At 44.2% G+C, this 18,223-nt stretch overlaps 1 protein-coding gene and 1 long non-coding RNA gene across 2 annotated transcripts in view; one reads left to right on the top strand and one right to left on the bottom strand.

Annotated features, from left to right (window-relative positions):
* The window catches only part of ELF5 (E74 like ETS transcription factor 5), a 145,892-nt gene extending 133,217 nt beyond the window's left edge, over positions 1-12,675 (top strand). Inside the window, exons 3-7 of the mRNA XM_075838007.1 lie at positions 5,205-5,438; positions 7,259-7,312; positions 8,011-8,079; positions 10,005-10,200; positions 11,308-12,675. Of these exons, the coding sequence (XP_075694122.1) occupies positions 5,205-5,438; positions 7,259-7,312; positions 8,011-8,079; positions 10,005-10,200; positions 11,308-11,407 (653 nt within the window). The 3' untranslated portion in view covers positions 11,408-12,675. The remainder of the gene's footprint in view (positions 1-5,204; positions 5,439-7,258; positions 7,313-8,010; positions 8,080-10,004; positions 10,201-11,307) is intronic.
* LOC142660923 (uncharacterized) lies at positions 8,241-14,192 on the bottom strand. Its single transcript, XR_012850587.1, has 3 exons — positions 13,956-14,192; positions 11,099-11,214; positions 8,241-10,055 (listed from the first exon to the last, which is right to left on the bottom strand). It is a non-coding gene; the product is annotated as an uncharacterized LOC142660923 (long non-coding RNA).
* Positions 14,193-18,223: the final 4,031 nt, after the last annotated feature.

Here is an 18,223-nt window from a genome sequence, read left to right as displayed (position 1 = left end):
CTGCCAGCAGAAACCCAGCTTTGAAGCTGAACCCTGTCCGGACTGACCCTACTGACCTCCTTGGCCAACGCTCCCGGGAAAGGACTGCTTAACTGGGGCCGTAACCCTTAACCACAGCGCAATATCTTTTTGATCCCACCGGATCGCCGGCCGAACCGCTTTTCGCTGCCGAAATTGCTCATCATACCTCAACCACGCCTGCCCACCATACGCCCTATACGCCTCTCCAATAGCATCGAAATAACAGAACAACGCCGAGCAGTTTTCCGGCGCCTTCTCCCCGATCACGCTCGCCAGAATAGCGAAAGCTTGCGACCAGTTCACGAACGTCTGCGGAATAAGCCTATACCGCCGGCGTTCCTCCTCCTCTTTTTTACTCTCGTCCCGCTTGCTTTTATCCAAATTGAACTTTGCAAGCGGCAGAAGAGAAAATATCTCCACATATTCATCATTCCAAATACGGTCCCTCACTTCCTGCTTCAAATGAGCACCTAACGGACCTTCAAAACAGACATACACCTCCCCCCGTGCGCGATCATCAAGCCTAATTCTATCCCCATCCTTCTGCGCCTCAGTTTGAACCGACACCGCTACCGCTTCTCTTGACACCCCCGCAACATTACTACCCACGGACCGCGGCAATACATCACGCTGACCTTCCCATACCACCGCCGGGGACACTACAGGAACTACAGGGGCCGCTGCCCCATCTAAACGCCCCACTAACTCGCGCAAACAGCCCACCAAATCAGCTAAGCCATCGCGCCCGACTACACCACTATCAACAGCCGCAACTTCCGCGCTTGCTAACCCCCCCTCACAACCCGACATGAAAATTGCTGGATACGGTAACGTTGGAGTTACACACTCACCGGGCTGCCCAGGCGCTGTATTCCCGCCAGCCGGAAAATCCTGACCGCGCTGCGTCTCATCCAGCTCTCCATCTTCCAAATCTTCTCTTGGTGCTGACTGGTTCTCACACCGACATCTACGACATGGAGACCCCGACATGCTGACCGAAGGGCCGGCCACCTGCCGCCCGACTGTAGGGATCCAAACCTCCGACCGAACTTGTTGCCTCGACGTCGGCGTTGATCTTGTCGTCCTCCCCGACGATCTCGAAGCAGCCTGCCCCCTGGCCGGTACATCACCATGCGGGGCGGCCGTGGATTGCACACTGCATACTGTGGCTGAAGGCGGGGGTGTAATCGGGAGCCCGGCCTGCGGCTCCCTGTTAGCCGCCAAGCCCCGTCGCGGCTGGGGATTCCTGCCAGGACGCAGGCCCTGGGAAGAGGCGCCCATCCCCACAACCTGGCCTGCAGCGTCCTTAGAAGGGCTCCCCCTGCGACGCCGAGCCCGCGGGGCCATGTCTGGGCTCAAACGCTCTGGTGGACGGGACCGCCGAGAGCGGCGTGGTGACCTGGCCTGAGCCACCGCTCCCGACGACGCCACCTGCTTTATCATAGCAGGGGCCGCGGGGATTATCTCTCCCCCTGCTGTGGTGACATTACCGTCCGTTAAAAGAGTGGGGGAAGGGGGCGCCTCCCTGCCGGCTGCCGACAAAGAGCGCGACGCGCCTGCCTGAGGGATCCGGGCCAGCCCTGCAACTGTTTCCTCCAGCCAGCCCGGATCATGAAACGCCGCTGCAGCCTGCAGCTGCTCAAGCAATGCGGCCGGGGAAGCCATTCTAACACTGCCACGGGAGGTAAGAAAACTAACAGTGGGAGCTCGGCTAACTACCTGTTGTTCCTCCCGCTGCTTCCGGCTCAATGCCGAAACAGCGGGAAGAACAGACAACTCCCCCCCGTCCCCTCCCCTCTCCCAACTACCTCATCCCCTATTGGTTCTCTTCCCTCCTATGGCAGTCATGGAGGCTTCCCCTTAAGCCCTCCGTGCTGCCGTCCAGCCTCTTCTATATTACAGCTTATTAATTTTTCACCTATTAACATACAATGAAATTTCTTTGAAATGAGGAGAAACCTAAAAGAAATTGAAACTTTCAATCTATCTTTGACTTCCATAAAAAAATTACCCTTTTACATGTTGGTACACTTAGGGCCAGTCTTAGTCTATCAACTGCCCCTGCTATAGGGGGCGCCGCAGATGGCTTGGTACCTGCGGCTTCGGACACCATGAATTTTAATATTTATATATTGTATAGCAGTTTTTTATTTTTACATTGTATGGCACTATTAGATTATGTAAGGAGCTGTTATTTAATCACTGTATTGGTGTTATTTGAGTACTGTATGATGGTATTTATTTCTTCCTTATCCAAAGGTTACAGGTAACTTCCTCTTCCTGACACAGAGGTTACATGTAACTTCCTCTTCCTGACCCAGAGGTTACATGTAACTTCCTCTTCCTGACCCAGAGGTTACATGTAACTTCCTCTTCCTGACCCAGAGGTTACATGTAACTTCCTCTTCCTGACCCAGAGGTTACATGTAACTTCCTCTTCCTGACCCAGAGGTTACATGTAACTTCCTCTTCCTGACCCAGAGGTCACATGTAACTTCCTCATCCTGACCCAGAGGTCACATGTAACTTCCTCATCCTGACCCAGAGGTCACATGTAACTTCCTCATCCTGACCCAGAGGTCACATGTAACTTCCTCATCCTGACCCAGAGGTCACATGTAACTTCCTCATCCTGACCCAGAGGTCACATGTAACTTCCTCATCCTGACCCAGAGGTCACATGTAACTTCCTCATCCTGACCCAGAGGTCACATGTAACTTCCTCATCCTGACCCAGAGGTCACATGTAACTTCCTCATCCTGACCCAGAGGTCACATGTAACTTCCTCATCCTGACCCAGAGGTCCACATGTAACTTCCTCATCCTGACCCAGAGGTCACATGTAACTTCCTCTTCCTGACCCAGAGGTCACATGTAACTTCCTCTTCCTGACCCAGAGGTTACATGTAACTTCCTCTTCCTGACCCAGAGGTTACATGTAACTTCCTCTTCCTGACCCAGAGGTTACATGTAACTTCCTCATCCTGACCCAGATGTTACATGTAACTTCCTCATCCTGACCCAGAGGTTACATGTAACTTCCTCTTCCTGACCCAGAGGTTACATGTAACTTCCTCTTCCTGACCCAGAGGTTACATGTAACTTCCTCTTCCTGACCCAGAGGTTACATGTAACTTCCTCTTCCTGACCCAGAGGTTACATGTAAGATCGCTTCTGCGCCGAGAGATGATGATCACCTATGGAGCTCCTCTCTTCTATGTATAAGGTGGTGAATATACGAATATGATTTACATATTTGTCATTGGTAAAAGTCCATTGTATTATACACTTATAATATTCCTCAAAGTCTTTCACATTATTCAACACAAAAAGCCCGCAGCTGGCCATAGACGTTAGATAGATGTAAAGCGAAATCTATCATCCCAGCGTCCCGTTAACATTCACGTAGATAATTGTATTTCAATAGCCAGATCCATTGGGCACCGTTTATCTCGAGAATAAAACAATAGGTAAAAGCACAACCTATCCAAATTCTCCTAACAGTAGATTTCGGGGGACCGTCAATACTTGATGCTGCAACCACTAAGAGAAATCGAATACTTCCAAGGAGGAATCAGTCCCCTGCCGAGAGTCTCGCAGCACCTTATGAATGTGTCACATCTTATGGTAATTGAGCCGTCATGTTACCAGACCAGTAGAAATACATATGGTATTTCCTCCCCATTATTAAGACATCTGTAATTGCTAGTCTGTCATTAGCATCAAAGTTTTACTGTATTAATCACCTTATTGCCTGTACTTGCAAAGTTATATTTGTACTCGGGGTTTTCCCTTATATCAAATAAGCAAATGAGCAAGACAGGCTGAAACAAGCCGATACGAGGCACTGAGAGAGACTTCATAGATCATGGAAGAGCTGGAACAGGCGGGAAGCAGTGGACATTGCTATAGATTCACCAGATCTGATTAGATGGAGACTATGTGAAGGTTTCATTTTTTTAGGCCTATTGGACAAGGTTGAGGACCCCAGTCTTATTCTTCTGCAACTCCTACTTTCGTGAAATGGCCTAATAGAAGTTCAGAGAATCCTTTTGCGCTCTCTCTCTCTCTCTCTCTGTGCTCCCCTGTCCCTGTCTCCCTGTGCGTCTGTGTCTCTTTCTTTGTCTCTGTCTCTGTGTCTGTCTTTCTCTATCTCGCTCTGTCTCGCGCACGCGCTTTCTCTCTTTGCACCTCTGTGTGTGTCTCTGTCTGTCTCTGTCTCTGTCTCTCTCTCCCTCTGTCTCTCTCTCCCTCTCTCCCCCTCTGTCTGTCTCTCTGTCTCTCTCTCTCTGTCTCAGTATTTGTAAGGCAAAACTAGGAGTGGGTCCAAAACACACGAGGTGCAAATATTTTCATTATATTTTATATTTTTTTTGCTGTTAATGCTCTTCTCTAAGTTTTGGCATACTAATACTAATGCAAAATACTGCCAAGTGGCAAAACTCAGATCTTAAAGGGTATGTGCTATTTTGCGACCAATATTTTGTATTGATCAAATACATGTTAAATTTAAAAAAAATGCTGAAAAAAATAAATTTTTGTGTATACATCGCCTATGCCAAAAGGGGTCTCCAAAGTAACAGACTACAAATAAACCCCGAATGTAGTCTGATACTGTAGTCTTGTACTCCATTGCCACTGCCCCCTCTTCTTGCTAATCTACAGACAGTGGAAAATAAGACAGAGGGAAGAGAGTAACACATGGCTGCAAGATCCAAATAAATAGCAGGATTTCAGAGCAATGGCACACTTTTGGAATGTACCAATTCTCCTTGTGGAGTTCCAGCCAGTAGGGACTTTTTAGGGTAATGCTCCCTAGGAAAAAGTACTCAAAACAGATCTCCTCCTGGAGTTAAGAAAACTCTGTCTGGCAGAAATTGGCATAGGTTGATCTGAAAGATTCATTGCTAATTGATTAAGAGCAAACCAGCAGAAATGTTGGATAGATTTAATCAAAGGTAACTTCAAGGAAATGTCCACAACTATTTCTTAGCAACCTTGCAGAAGTCTCTCAATCCGACACAGTTGATAGCGAAGTACCTCAGAAGAGAATTCTTGGGGCTGCTAAGGAAATAAGGGTCTGAATGCAAAAAGAGGTTGTCCTTAATGATATTCTGAAATTATATCCACATTTACTAGAGTCTATTCACCTTTATCCTCTCCTGTATCTCCTCTTTGTCAGATGTCCCTTCCCAGTGGTCCTCTCTACCCCCAGAACATTGGATGAAGCACCATGTGTGTGAATGGCTTCAGTATTGCTGTGACAACCACAAGCTGGATGCCACCTGTATTCCCTTCTCCCAGTTCAACGTGACCGGCCTGGAGCTCTGCAACATGACCAAAGAAGACTTTACAGAGGCTGCAGGAGCATGTGGCCATTTTCTCTACAGTCTTCTGCAAGAAACTCGAACACATGGTAAGAAGACGTTACGTTTAGGAAAAAAGGGCCCATAGCAAAAATAAAAATAGGGCCCCTCCTGAGACTTTCATGCCACCTTCCTATATGAGGGCAGGAGGTTCAGCGCTTCTATTACCCCTCTCTACCAACTCTTCTAGGAAAAAAGGGTAGCATCACCCGTAAAGTGAATGCCCACCATCTTCGGTCAGGTTTTTCTCCAAATCTTCTCAATAGACAGTTAAATGATAGCACTTTGGCTTCCTGCAGCCACCACCAGGGGGTGCTTACTGCATACAATGTATACATTGAAATGAGTAATTTTAAAGTCTGCAGTAAACTCTTAAACTCCTCGTAGTGGCAGCTGCAGACAAATAGAATTTTATCCTCCAGTGGAAACCCAACTTTCCATGTCTGCACCCCCCCCCCCCCCCCACCTGACTGCATACCCCACACTACACTTTTTATGTATACTGTACTTACTTTTTGAACTGCTGCATTGTCTGTGCGTCAAAAAATGGCTCCATGTTGATTCTTAAATTTCCCCAGCTTTCTCCTCTTCTCTGCTTTGCTATCAATCCCATGATACTTCAGCACAGCATCACATGACCAGCTAAAGACCATACCATTTCTGCATGCTGGGGGACACACTGATTATCATTCTCTCTATATTTTCCTAAATAAGCTGAGAAACCCTAAGCATACGGACAAGGAGGCAGCACTATATTCTTGTACACTATATCTGTGTGACAGGAACCTGTCTGAGTATCAGTGGTGGCTGATGATAGAAGTTTCTGCCCCCCCCCCCCCCCCCGTGTATAATACTAGTGTGGTACAGGAACTGCTGAAGCCTGTGATGGGTGACACATAGGTCTCCATAGACTCAAGTAGAGAAAGTAGTCACCGAGCCTGATCCACACTGCTGCTAAGCAACCATCCCAGTCTGATATATAGAGATAAATAACAGGGGAGAGGCCGACACATGGAATACCATAATGGTACACATGGGAAAGTTTCGTTTTGGCCGAGTGTCCCTTTAACTTTATGGCTATGCTGGGGATTTGGAACTCTGTATCAGAAAAACTGAGAAACTTGACTGCTATATAAATATATTAAGAAATTAATCAGCACAGAATTTTGTACCTAAAAATAACATGGTGTTAAAAGGTGGAGATTCACTTTAAGCTGGTTTCCTCCTAAGCTAGAATTGCACTGACTGAAGATGGTGAGCAGGGCCATGACTATAGGGGGTGCAGAGATTGGCATCACACCAGGGTCCTGAAGCCAAAGGGGGCCAAAAAGGTCCCTCTGCCCCATACAAGTAGCCCAGTATGAATGATGTGTGATGGTTGGGGGCCAGTGTTACAAATTTTGTATTGGGGCCCAGGATTTTCAAGTTACGCCTCTGATGGTGATCCCCGTGCAGGTTCACATAACTTATAACAAAAAGGGACAACCTTAGCAGAGCTATATTTCGCAACCAGCTTCACAGTGGTACATAGCATCAAAGAATAATGGGGTGATCCACAATCTGACATTTTTGGACACCATAGAATTACGGTAGATGAGCAGATCCCATATAGGTAAAATCAGTTGTGCCGATATGCCCTGTATAATTAAGTTTGGGCGGTTGCCTAGCAAAAAGCGGGGGAAAACCATGCGTGGCACCAAATATTGTCCGGTAGACAAAAAGGTCTTGCCACAAATGGAAAAGTTGTATGTGTCGGGAAAAGTGGCATAATTGCATTGATACATGACCCCCAATGTCTCCTTGTCCGAGTTTTCCATATAACTCCATGTATGACCTGCTTGACATAACTGCTGTTTATATTTCCTGCCAGGCATGCCATTATTTACTGGTGTAGAGGAAGCGTCACCAGCACGAAGGGCTGATGGTAAGTGATAAAACTGGTTTTGAGTTCTGAGAAATTCATTTTGTATTTTGTCTATCCTTATTAAGGGAATCGGTATGTCAGGTCTTTACTGTAATTATTTGGCTAAAGAAAACCTGTCCCCCCTCCTGACACGTCTCTTTTAGTAAATACTTGTGTTCCCTATGAAATAACAATTCCTGGAAAATATTTTCTTAGAAATTTGTGTTGTCGTTCCTCTTATGCCTCCTGGAAATGTATGAATAAATTAACAACTGGGTGTTACCATTCCCCTTGTTAATAGGGTGTGTCTGAGACTGTGAGCACTGATAGAGCAGTATGTAGGGACACGCAGCTTTGACAAGGGGAATGGTAACACCCATTTGTAAATGTATTCTTATTTCCTGAGGAACAACAGAGGACTTCATCAGAGAAGACTTCTTTGGTTATGTGCATTCAATATGGCAGAATTACTATTTGGTTTGGCGACAATGAAGGAACGGCGTGCGTTTGTGTAGAGTAACTAAAACAGCCAAGTCCATAATTGGTTGTGATATATGCGAATTGCCTGGTATTTTTGAGAAAAAATATGTTGCACTCGTCACATGGTCTATTAGAATTGTTACCGTTTCTAAGGGTGCTGTGTTAAGAATCCGTTCCAAGACGTGTTTATGAGCCCTTAAAGTTGTATTTTATTCATTCGTTCATTACTTTTGTTTCAGCTGATGATAAAGTAAACTTAAAATCAGAACCAGTGAAACGACACAGAACCCCCAACCATCATCGTCCTGGTAAGGCTATGGGAGCTGACCTCTGCTTTAGGCATCCTCCAAAACTGGAAAATATCTGCTGAATTTTAACTAGTGTATAAAATTAATAAAATCAAATTATAAAAAAAAAAAATCAAGGGTCTTGTACAATAAAACTTCTGCATTTATTTGACAAAAATCCCATGCACCTTTTTATCCATATGAAATGGTGTCCGTTATATTGTTTTCTAATCAAAACCAAGGAGGAGAAGCTAGCTACTTCCTCCAACTTCATCCTGATCTTACCAATAAACACTTCCCAGTATTCCTTGTTTTTCAGAAATTACTGAAATTTAAAAAATAAAACGTTATAACTTTCAAGACTATAGGGTGAAGGCTTTGGTCTCTCTGACACATCAATAAATTGACTGATACCTTACTATGTTTCACACACTACAGGCGGAGATTTAATTTCGCGGACACCTGGCCACTCAGTCCTCCCCGTCTTGCTCTTAGCTCTCCCTGGCAATCCATCAAATGAGAGAACACCCCCTCTCTTCCCCCTCAATATAGACATGCTTAATTAAAGTGACCCCATCATAATAGTCTCCTGCCGAAACGGTAGGTCTGGTTGCTAAGGCAACTGTACAACACCCAAAGCTGCTCCTGCATAATTCGGCAGGAGATGTAGCTTTAACTTGACTTTAATTAAGCCTGTCTCTGCACAGTCAGAGGGATGGGAAGCTTCACATTTTGCACTTTGTGTGGACGGCCTGTCTGTAGGACAGGTCATCAATATCAGATTAGTGAGGGTCCGACTCCCGGCACCTCTACCGATCAGCTGATTGAAGAGGCCACGACAATGAACGCCGCGGCCTTTTCGTAGATTACCAGGCACAGCGCCGTACACATCTGTAGTGGCTGTACCTAAGCTTCCATTTCTGGTCCCATTCAGGTGAACACGGAGACACAGCCGCATGTCAAATGTATACGAAGCTGTGCCTGGTAAACATTGAGTCAGCCGATCAATGGTGATGCCGGAAGTCGGACCCCAACTGATCTAATATAGATGACCTATCCTAAGGGCAGGCCATCAATATAACATGCACGGAGAACCCCTTTAATTTGCCAAGAAGACCTGAGAACGGAAAGGGGAAAGACTCATTGAGTGGCCAGAGAGTATAAGGGTATGTTCACACGCAGTGGTTTCAGACGTAATTCGGGCGCTTTACGCCACGAATTACGCCTGAAAAAACTGCTCCATTACGCCTACAAACATCTGCCCATTGCTTGCAATTGGAATTACGATGTTCTGTTCCCACGAGGTGTCATTTTACGCGTCACTGTCAAAAGACGGCGCGTAAAAAGACGCCCGCGTCAAAGAAGTGCAGGACACTTCTGGGGACGTTTTTGGAGCCGTTTTTCATTGACTCCATTGAAAAACAGCTCCAATAACGTCCGTAAAATACGCGAGTTGTTAAAAAAGTTGTTTGCGTGTGAACATAGCCTTAGAGAACTTAACACCATGAGAACTAATATGGCAGACACAAGTCTAGTTTACACGATAAGGCTACGTTCACGGATTTGCTGTGGATTTTCCATATATTACATACTGCAGAAATTTTAGACTCTGTAATTGACCTGCGGTGCCGATTTTTAAATTGCAAAACATTTTTCCCCACGGAATGTGAACGGATTTATTGCAGATTTTCCCTATTGAATTCAATGGTGAGGAACAAATCTGCAAGCCAATCCCAGTGTAGCGGATTTCGGTGCGGATTACCTGCAGATTCGCAGCAAAAAGTCCAGAGCAAATTAGAATCCATACGTAACCAATATGGCGAGCACAATAGTCGCATTTTGTGCATCTGTATAGAACACCAAACTGAAGTCCTATATTCATTCGCTAATGTGCATGGAGGTTTTATGTTCCGTTTTTTTTGACGTGCTTTTCATCTACGTTCCAGGCGTGCACAGTTCTCATTTGTGGGAATTCCTCCGCGATCTTCTCCTGACACCTGAAGAACATCGTGGCATCTTAGATTGGGAAGATCAGGAGCAGGGAATTTTTCGTGTGGTGAAGTCTGAGGCTCTGGCACGTATGTGGGGTCAGAGGAAACGCAACGACAGGATGAATTATGAAAAGCTCAGTAGGGCGTTGAGGTGGGTACTGGGTATGAGACCACCAAATGTTTTGTGGGAGCACAGATTTGTAAATGCCCATAAAAGTTCATGTATTCTACTTGTTATATGGTTTATACTTGATATTGTTGGGAACATTTATGAAAACATGTGAAGAGCAAACTAAATATGATGCCCGTCTAGTGACATGGGGGGGCTAAAGTTCAGAGACCCCCCTAATTGTCCGATAACGCGTATGTTGTGTATTGTCATAACTAGTGTCTGACAATATGTATGTAGCAAGTTTTCTACAGATGGATTTGCATTGGTCTGAAACAATGAGATACATTAACGTCATCATTGGACACAGTAAAGTAAATAGAATTTATAGGGCCACATAGCGAAATGGGATGGGCCCCAACCACCTAGTGACAGGAATCTAAATCAGCAGCGTAGGTAGCAATAAATAAAAGTATGGATAATAGCGCCATCTATCAGAGAAATCACGTAGTGCCAGATAGCAAAAAATCACCCACCTATTAGGCCATGCTCACACAGCAGATTTTATAGTGGAAAAATCCTACGTATATTTGGTCAAGAAAATGCGGCAAAAAACCTGAAGCTAACCCTCGGATTTCTACCGCATATTTGCAGTTTCATCTGCTACGGATCTGCCCGATGGCTACCGATGCGGTTCTCGTTTGGAAGACGTGCAGAGACTGTGTCAAGAAATGACACAATTCTGTGTGCAAAAACATCTGCCCCGTATGAACAACGGTTTCCCATTAAAATCAACGGGTCGCTTTTTGCAAGTGATTGCAAGTGATTTTCTTGCGTAATTTGGCGCAGAATACAAGCACTCTCCGTGTCAAATTACACGTGGAAATCCGCCGTGTGAACATGGCCTTCTTCCCCACAGAAAGGAGTTCATTTATTTTACCTAAGTAGGCCCCCTCAGCCGCTGGTCCCCATAGCCGCTGCTATGGATACAGTTACGTCCATGGTTGGACAACAACACCATCTTCACACGTCCATCTTCTGTAGACCGTTGTCTTCCTATGTTAGAAAGTTGCAAAGTTACTTTGCTAAAGGAACGAAAGAGATTCCACTAAATCCCCCATCATTGATGTGTCTGTCATTTCTTCACAGGCATTACTACAAGACCGGGATCCTAGAGAGAGTGGATCGGCGGCTGGTCTACAAGTTTGGAAAGAATGCCTATGGGTGGCACCGTCCCGTAACGTACTGAGTGGACCAACCACTGACCGCTCTGGGGCAGATCTTGTAGATTCCATGAATCAACTTTCAACTTCACTGTCAGAGGATGGAAATTCTGTTGGTGCAGAACTTGAACTCTTACAGAATTCTGAATTTTGAGTGAATCAGTATTAACAAATCCGTTCTCATTTTATACCCCAATTATTTATGTAGTCCCCCGGCACACACACATACAGTCAATAAGACAACCCAAAAAGGGGTCACCCACAAAATGCATGATGATAGGACATTAATATTTTGGCTGACATTTATATGGCTACTTCTATAAAGCTTACAGTGGGTCCTGCGTGTCTATGAATTTAGATGTGATCGCTAAGGGCCTGTTCACATCAGCGTTGGCTTTCCATCGACTGCGCTATTGATTCCGTCAAAAAAACAGAAACCTGCCGGAATGGTAACAAACTGAAACCATTAGCAATGTTTCAGTCACCATTGATATCAATAGTGATGCAAACAGAAGCTAAGGTTTCCGTTTGACTTTCCGTTGAGGGGTTCACCCAATGGAAACCTCCGCCGGAACCCCTCAACGGAAAGTCAACACTGATGTGAACAGGCCCTTAGAGACACGCAGGACCTGCTGACACTGAACCCGTCAGTCCCGCTGACCTAACGGATTCAGGTCTTCGCAAACGATACATCTGCTCTGTATACAGGATACAAAGCAGCTGTATCTCAAAAAGTAAAAATTATTTTTAATGAAAAGTAATTAGGCAGTTGCACCAATCATACCAATGCACAATTTTAAAACAAAAATAAAAACATGTTAAAGGTGTACACAACCTTTAAAAGGTTTGTCTGCAAGAAGCAGAATATGGCGAGGCACTCCTCACAACATCTAGCACACTCTGCAGTCTTCCCCTTCTACCATTCAACTCCTCCTGGCAAGCGATCCTGCTGCTGGGAAAACAGGACCCCTGTTCTGGTGATCGGTGGGGGTCCCAGCTGTTGGACCCCCACCGATCTAAGATTTACCACTTATCCAGTGGATAGGTGATAAGTTGTTATAAACTGAATACCCCTTTAAGCCCTACCTATTTCCACCCATGAAAGACCCCAAACTGCATAGAAACACCCCTTTTAATGCAAATCTGCATATGCTCCACCTCCTTTGTAGGTCCTGTTCACGGGACGGTATTGCAGGAAATGGGACGGTTTGTCTATATGGAAGCAGGGAAAACATATCTCCAAAGTGTAAATGATTGTATGTAAAAATGTGAATATAAAGTCGTCAATAATAATTTTATGCAAAGACAAATAAATATATTTAACAACCGAGAGTTTTATTCTTAGGTTCACACTTTTTCATTGTTTTTTGTTTTTGTTGTGGGAAGAACCTCTTTTCTCATTCACACATCACAGCATGGCATGGACAATTTTTAGTGATTTTATTCCCACAGCTAAAGGTTTGCTTCAATTGTATCCAGTGTAGACAATCATCTAATAGTTTGCTACAATGTATCAGTGCAGGTAAAATGTATCCGTCTGGTGTCCAGTCTGTTTAGCTCACAGAGGATTGTCTAGACTGGATACAATTGTAGCTGTGATAAGGACTAGGTAAGCATTCAGCTCCTGGAGGTAAGCAAGAATGTTTCCATCCACTGAGAGAAAGCAGAGATCTTAAAGATGGTTACATTTTTTTCATTACGGATCCATTCGTTTCAAAATACGGATCCATTCGTTTCTATGGCCCACAGACACCTTCCCATATATTTACGGAAAGGTGTCCGGCCCGTAGAAAGGATCTGCAAAAAATAGGACATGTCCTATTTTTTGAATTTACGGGCCGTGCTCCCATATTTTATAATGTGAGCACGGGCCGCAAATGCGGATGACTGTACATGGCCGTCAGCCATAAATCACAGTCCGTGATTACGGGCACTATGAGCAGGGGGCCTAATGTTTTTACTGTACGCAAATACAGATCCGTAGTCATGAGCAACTCATCCGCATATACGGCACACTGTCTGCAAATACGATCCGTAATTCATCCACATTTACGGATCCACAAAAAAAACAGGGAGAAATCTCGGGTAATCCCCTGGCGTCGCATAGCAACGCTTCCTCAATTACGGACGGCTACGGATCCACTTCCATAGCAGTCCGTAATTGCGGAAGTGCCCATAGATTTCTATGGGGAGTCCGTGCTGCAATTGCGGACAAAAATAGGACATGTTCTATAATTTGCAGATCATATCTATGGCCCGGACACACATCCGTAAATATATTGAAAGTTGTCCGTAACCAATAGAAATTAATGGGTCCGGAATTTCATCCGTAATTATGGAAGAAAATTACGGTCGTGTGCATGGGGCCTTAGCCGTCTTTTTTCAAACTGAATAGTTCCAATTTTGATAACCTTTCTTGGTACTGCAATCCACCCATTTTCTTAAAGGGGTTTTCCAATACTTTATTTTTTTTTTTAAATCAATGCAATGTTCCTCTATTAATATATTAGTGCACTCTGTCTAGCTTTTTCTTGATAATAAATGGTTTTAGTAACATTACTCCCTATTGTTTACCTGGAGAGGTTTGTTTTGCTCAGTAAGTTCATTCCTCTTCTCTTCCTGTGTTTCTCCTCCCTGCATGCACTGCTCTAGTCCCAGCATGCAATGTGCATGCAGCAGTGCACTTGCTCCGCCTACTACACCCAGCTCTACTAACTTCTGCAATCTCAGTCTTCATTTTGGTGCTCTCATTCTATTACTGCTAGCACAAGCTGAAATCACTGGATATCTGCGTTTTTAAACAACACTGACCCTATATGATGATACGTAAAGTTTGGTCTTTATAATTATAAGTTTTCTAAATGTATATTAACTGTTTATACAGTCTTAGTTTTAAATACTGTATTTTATATATATATATAAAATAAAAAAAATTGAATTCTAACATGTGAATTGGGATAAAAGGAGCAATACCTGTGGATCGCCGCTGCATCCTGTGTCGGAGATTCACAGTGAGCAAGAAAAAACTAAAGGGAAGCAGCGCTCCTAACTAGCCATCGATGAAAAATAATTCCCCTTCATGTAACTCTGCTACCTGTCAACTGAAAAGTCATCCACCACAGGGAAAAATGTTAGTCCATCATGTCTGATTCCCAGGTGTTTCTTTGCGGTACTCCTCTGTGTGGAAACATTTTTCACTCTGGCAGCTGATTTTTCCATTGACAGGTAGCAGAGTTACACAACAGGAAAACAAATTCCCCATCATGTAACTCTGCTACCTGTGAACTGAAAAGTCATCGGCTGTTTGAAGGGGGTGCACCGCTCGTATAAGCGCTGCTTCCCCTTACTTCATCACACTGTGAATCGCTAACTAGTTCGTATAGAAGCGAAGTATTGCCTAATTATTTTTTTTGGGCTTCCAGTTCAGTTCTGAAGTGGCTTTGAGGGGCCTATATATTAGACACCCCTATGAAACACGACATTTTAGAAACTAGACCCCTCAAAGTATTCACAACAGCATTTAGAAAGTTTATGCACAAAATGTTTTACCAGAGAAACGCAACTCAATACTTATTGTCCAGATTCTGCAGTAGAAATATCCCACATGTGGCCCTCGGGCGGTAATGGACTGAAGCACCGGCCTCAGAAGCAAAGGAGCACCCAGAGGATTTTGAGGCCGCCTTTTTATTAGGCACCATGTCCGGTTTGAATAGGTCTTGTGGTACCAAAATAGTGGAAACCCCCAAAAGGTGATCCCATTTTGGAAACTAGACCCCTTGAGGAATACATTGTAGTTTTCTTGGGGTGCATGCAGCTTTTTGATCAGTTTTTATTCTATTTTTAAGTGGCGCGGTGACTAAAAAACAGCAATTCTATTGTTTTTTAATTCTATTTTTGTTACAGCGTTCACCGTGCGCTATAAATGACATATTCACTTTATTCTATGGGGCGATACGATTAGGGCTCATTTACACGAGCGTATTATACGTTTTTGCAACGCGCGTCGCAGGGACCTATGTTACTCTATGGGGCCGTGCAGACAGGTACGTGATTTTCACGCAGCGTATGTCCGCTGCGTGAAACGCACGACGTCCTATATTTGTGCGCTGTTCGCGCATCACGCACCCATTGAAGTCAATGGGTGTGTGAAAACCACGCATGTCGCACGGAAGCAATTCCGTGGGACGCGCGTGATTCACGCAACAGCACTGTAAAGGATGAATGAAAACAGAAAAGCACCACGTTCTTTTCTGTTTACAAACATCCAAACGGAGTGTCATAATGATGGCGGCTGCGCGAAAAGCACGCAGCCGCGCATCATAAAGGGCTGACACACGGAGCTGTTAAGTGCTTTTTGCGCACGCAAAACGCCGCGCTTTTTGCTTGCACAAAACGCACACGCTCGTGTAAACTCGGCCTTACGGTGACACCAGATGTTTATAGTTTTTTTATGTCTTATGGCGTTTGCACAATAAAATACGTTTTGTAAAAAATCATTCACTTTTTGTTACCTTATTCTAAGAGCCAGAACTTTATAATTTTTCCATCAATAAAGCCGTGCGAGGACTTATTTTTTGCGTAACGAACTGTAGTTTCGATCAGGACCATTTTTCGGTAAATGCAACTTTTTGATCTATTTTTAATACATTTTTTGGGAGGTGAAGTGACCAAACAATTGTGATTTTGGTACGGTATATTATTATTTTCTTTTACTGCGTTCACCGCGCGGGATAAATAACGAAATAATTTTGTAGTTCAGGCCGTTACGGACGCGGCGATACCAATTATGTATCGTTTATTTATATATTTTTATTAATAAAAAAGGACTGATAAGGGAAAAAAAGGGGGATTTTTTTAACTTTTAATTTCTTATTTTTACACATCTTTTTTAACTTTTTTTTTTAACTTTATTACTTTGTCCCACTAGGGGACTTGAGGGCAGGAGGCCCTGATCGCTATTCTAATACACTGCACTACATCCGTAGTGCAGTGTATTAGAACTGTCAGCTATTCACTGACAGCAAGCATAGTGGGTCCTGACTTTGTCAGGACCCACTAGGCTTCCGTCGATGGCATAGCCGGACGCCTTTGTTTGGTGTCCGGTTGCCATAGTAACCATCGCCGGCCGCTATCGTGTAGCAGGCCGGCGATGGTAACTTAACCCCTAAAAACCCGCGATCTCTATAGAACGCGGCTTTTAAGGGGTTAGACAGCGGGGACACAGCGATCGGTCCCCGCTGTAGGAGCTGCGGCAGCTGCTGTACGAGACAGCAGCTGTCACAGCTCCTGCACCTGTCGGGAAGACGGCCGAAACGGCCGTTATTCCTGCAACTTCGTATACACACCGCTACACACCTTCAACCTTGCGCATGCGCAGTGTAATATACACGGCCGCTGAAGACGCAGCCACATAATTTCACAGAGCATGCACGGTGGAGTGTGTTCACCACGCATGCTCTAATTCAATAAAGAAGCACGTGGTACGGTTACGTCATTTTTGACGTAACCGTACAGTGTGAAAGCCGGAAACCGGAAGCAAGGCAGAAGACCAAATGGACGGGTCTGCACAGGAAGTGCAGATTTTGCATTGCTAAGGGGACGGCGACGGAGGAGGATATACGACGCTACAGCCATCTGATGAAACGTAAGTACATTGGAAAGTTATATCATTTTCATTGTTTTATTTAAATAAATGTAATTTTTTAGTTCCGGAATACCCCTTTAATTACCTTTGTCACCCTCCTTTGCACCCGTTCTAGTTCAGTTATGTGTTCGGTGGCCTACACAATATCCCATATGTGGTCTGAATAGTGATTTGTATAGAGGCAAAACTATATTGTCCTGAGCCTCTGTCTCTTTTGATGTATCCCATGATTTTATTTGCCTTGGCAGCAGCTGCCTGGCACTGGTTGCTAAAGGTAAATGTACCGTCCACCAATATCCCCAAATTTCTCTGCCCAATCCACCAGCTTCCCCAAAATCCCTCTGTTGTATTACATTATCCTCTTCCGTGTTGATTACTTAACAGAGCTTCGTATTATCTGCAAATACTGAATATATACTCTCTAAAGCCTCCACACGGCCCCCTGTGGAGCCCCATTGGTAACTGTGACCCACTCTGAGGACGTATCATAAATAACCACACACTGTTTTCTATCACTGAGCCCATTATTAACCCAATTACACATATTTTCCTCCCGTTTCAGCATTCTCATTGTATGTACCAACTTTTTATGTGGCATAGTATTGAGTTTAATAAAGCTGTAGTAAATTTGATGGAGGAGGTCTCTATAGGAATTCGGCCTTGATTTGTGTCCTTTAAATGGCTTTATTACAATAGTCTATTCTTTCCTGAAACCAGGTGAAAAGTGGAATCAATACAGACTTCAGTACACTTCCTTCGTTGTCCACAAGGTGGCGAATCACCATTTTTTTTTTACTTTTTCTTTCATTTAATTCTATTTGATCAAACTGATGAGAAAAGTGGAGGTAGAATTATGGGTTTGTGAGTTTTGCTTGTGATTGACATGAAGCTTCACCCCAGGATCTGAAAGAATATCTGCGGAGAAGATACATATACAAAATATTATGTGGAAACCCCAATAATTTCAGAAGGGATTTTTGCAAATGAACACCGACATTTCCAATCCATTTGAATAAAACCTGAATTACTAAGGGGTGCAATAGAAGAAATGGTAGGGGATGTATGTATATATATATATATATATATATCTATCAGATATAACAAAATGATTTAAAGAGAAACCTTCCATAATGCCATTGTCATATCTTAATAATCTATGGTAGCTGCATGCTGGGAGTTGTAGTTTCCCAACAGCTAG

This window comes from Rhinoderma darwinii, chromosome 9 (assembly GCF_050947455.1).
Source record: "Rhinoderma darwinii isolate aRhiDar2 chromosome 9, aRhiDar2.hap1, whole genome shotgun sequence".
NCBI classification, from domain to species: domain Eukaryota; kingdom Metazoa; phylum Chordata; class Amphibia; order Anura; family Rhinodermatidae; genus Rhinoderma; species Rhinoderma darwinii.
The sequence above is the reverse complement of the archived record's forward strand: the minus strand, read 5'-3'. Positions and strand labels throughout refer to the sequence as shown.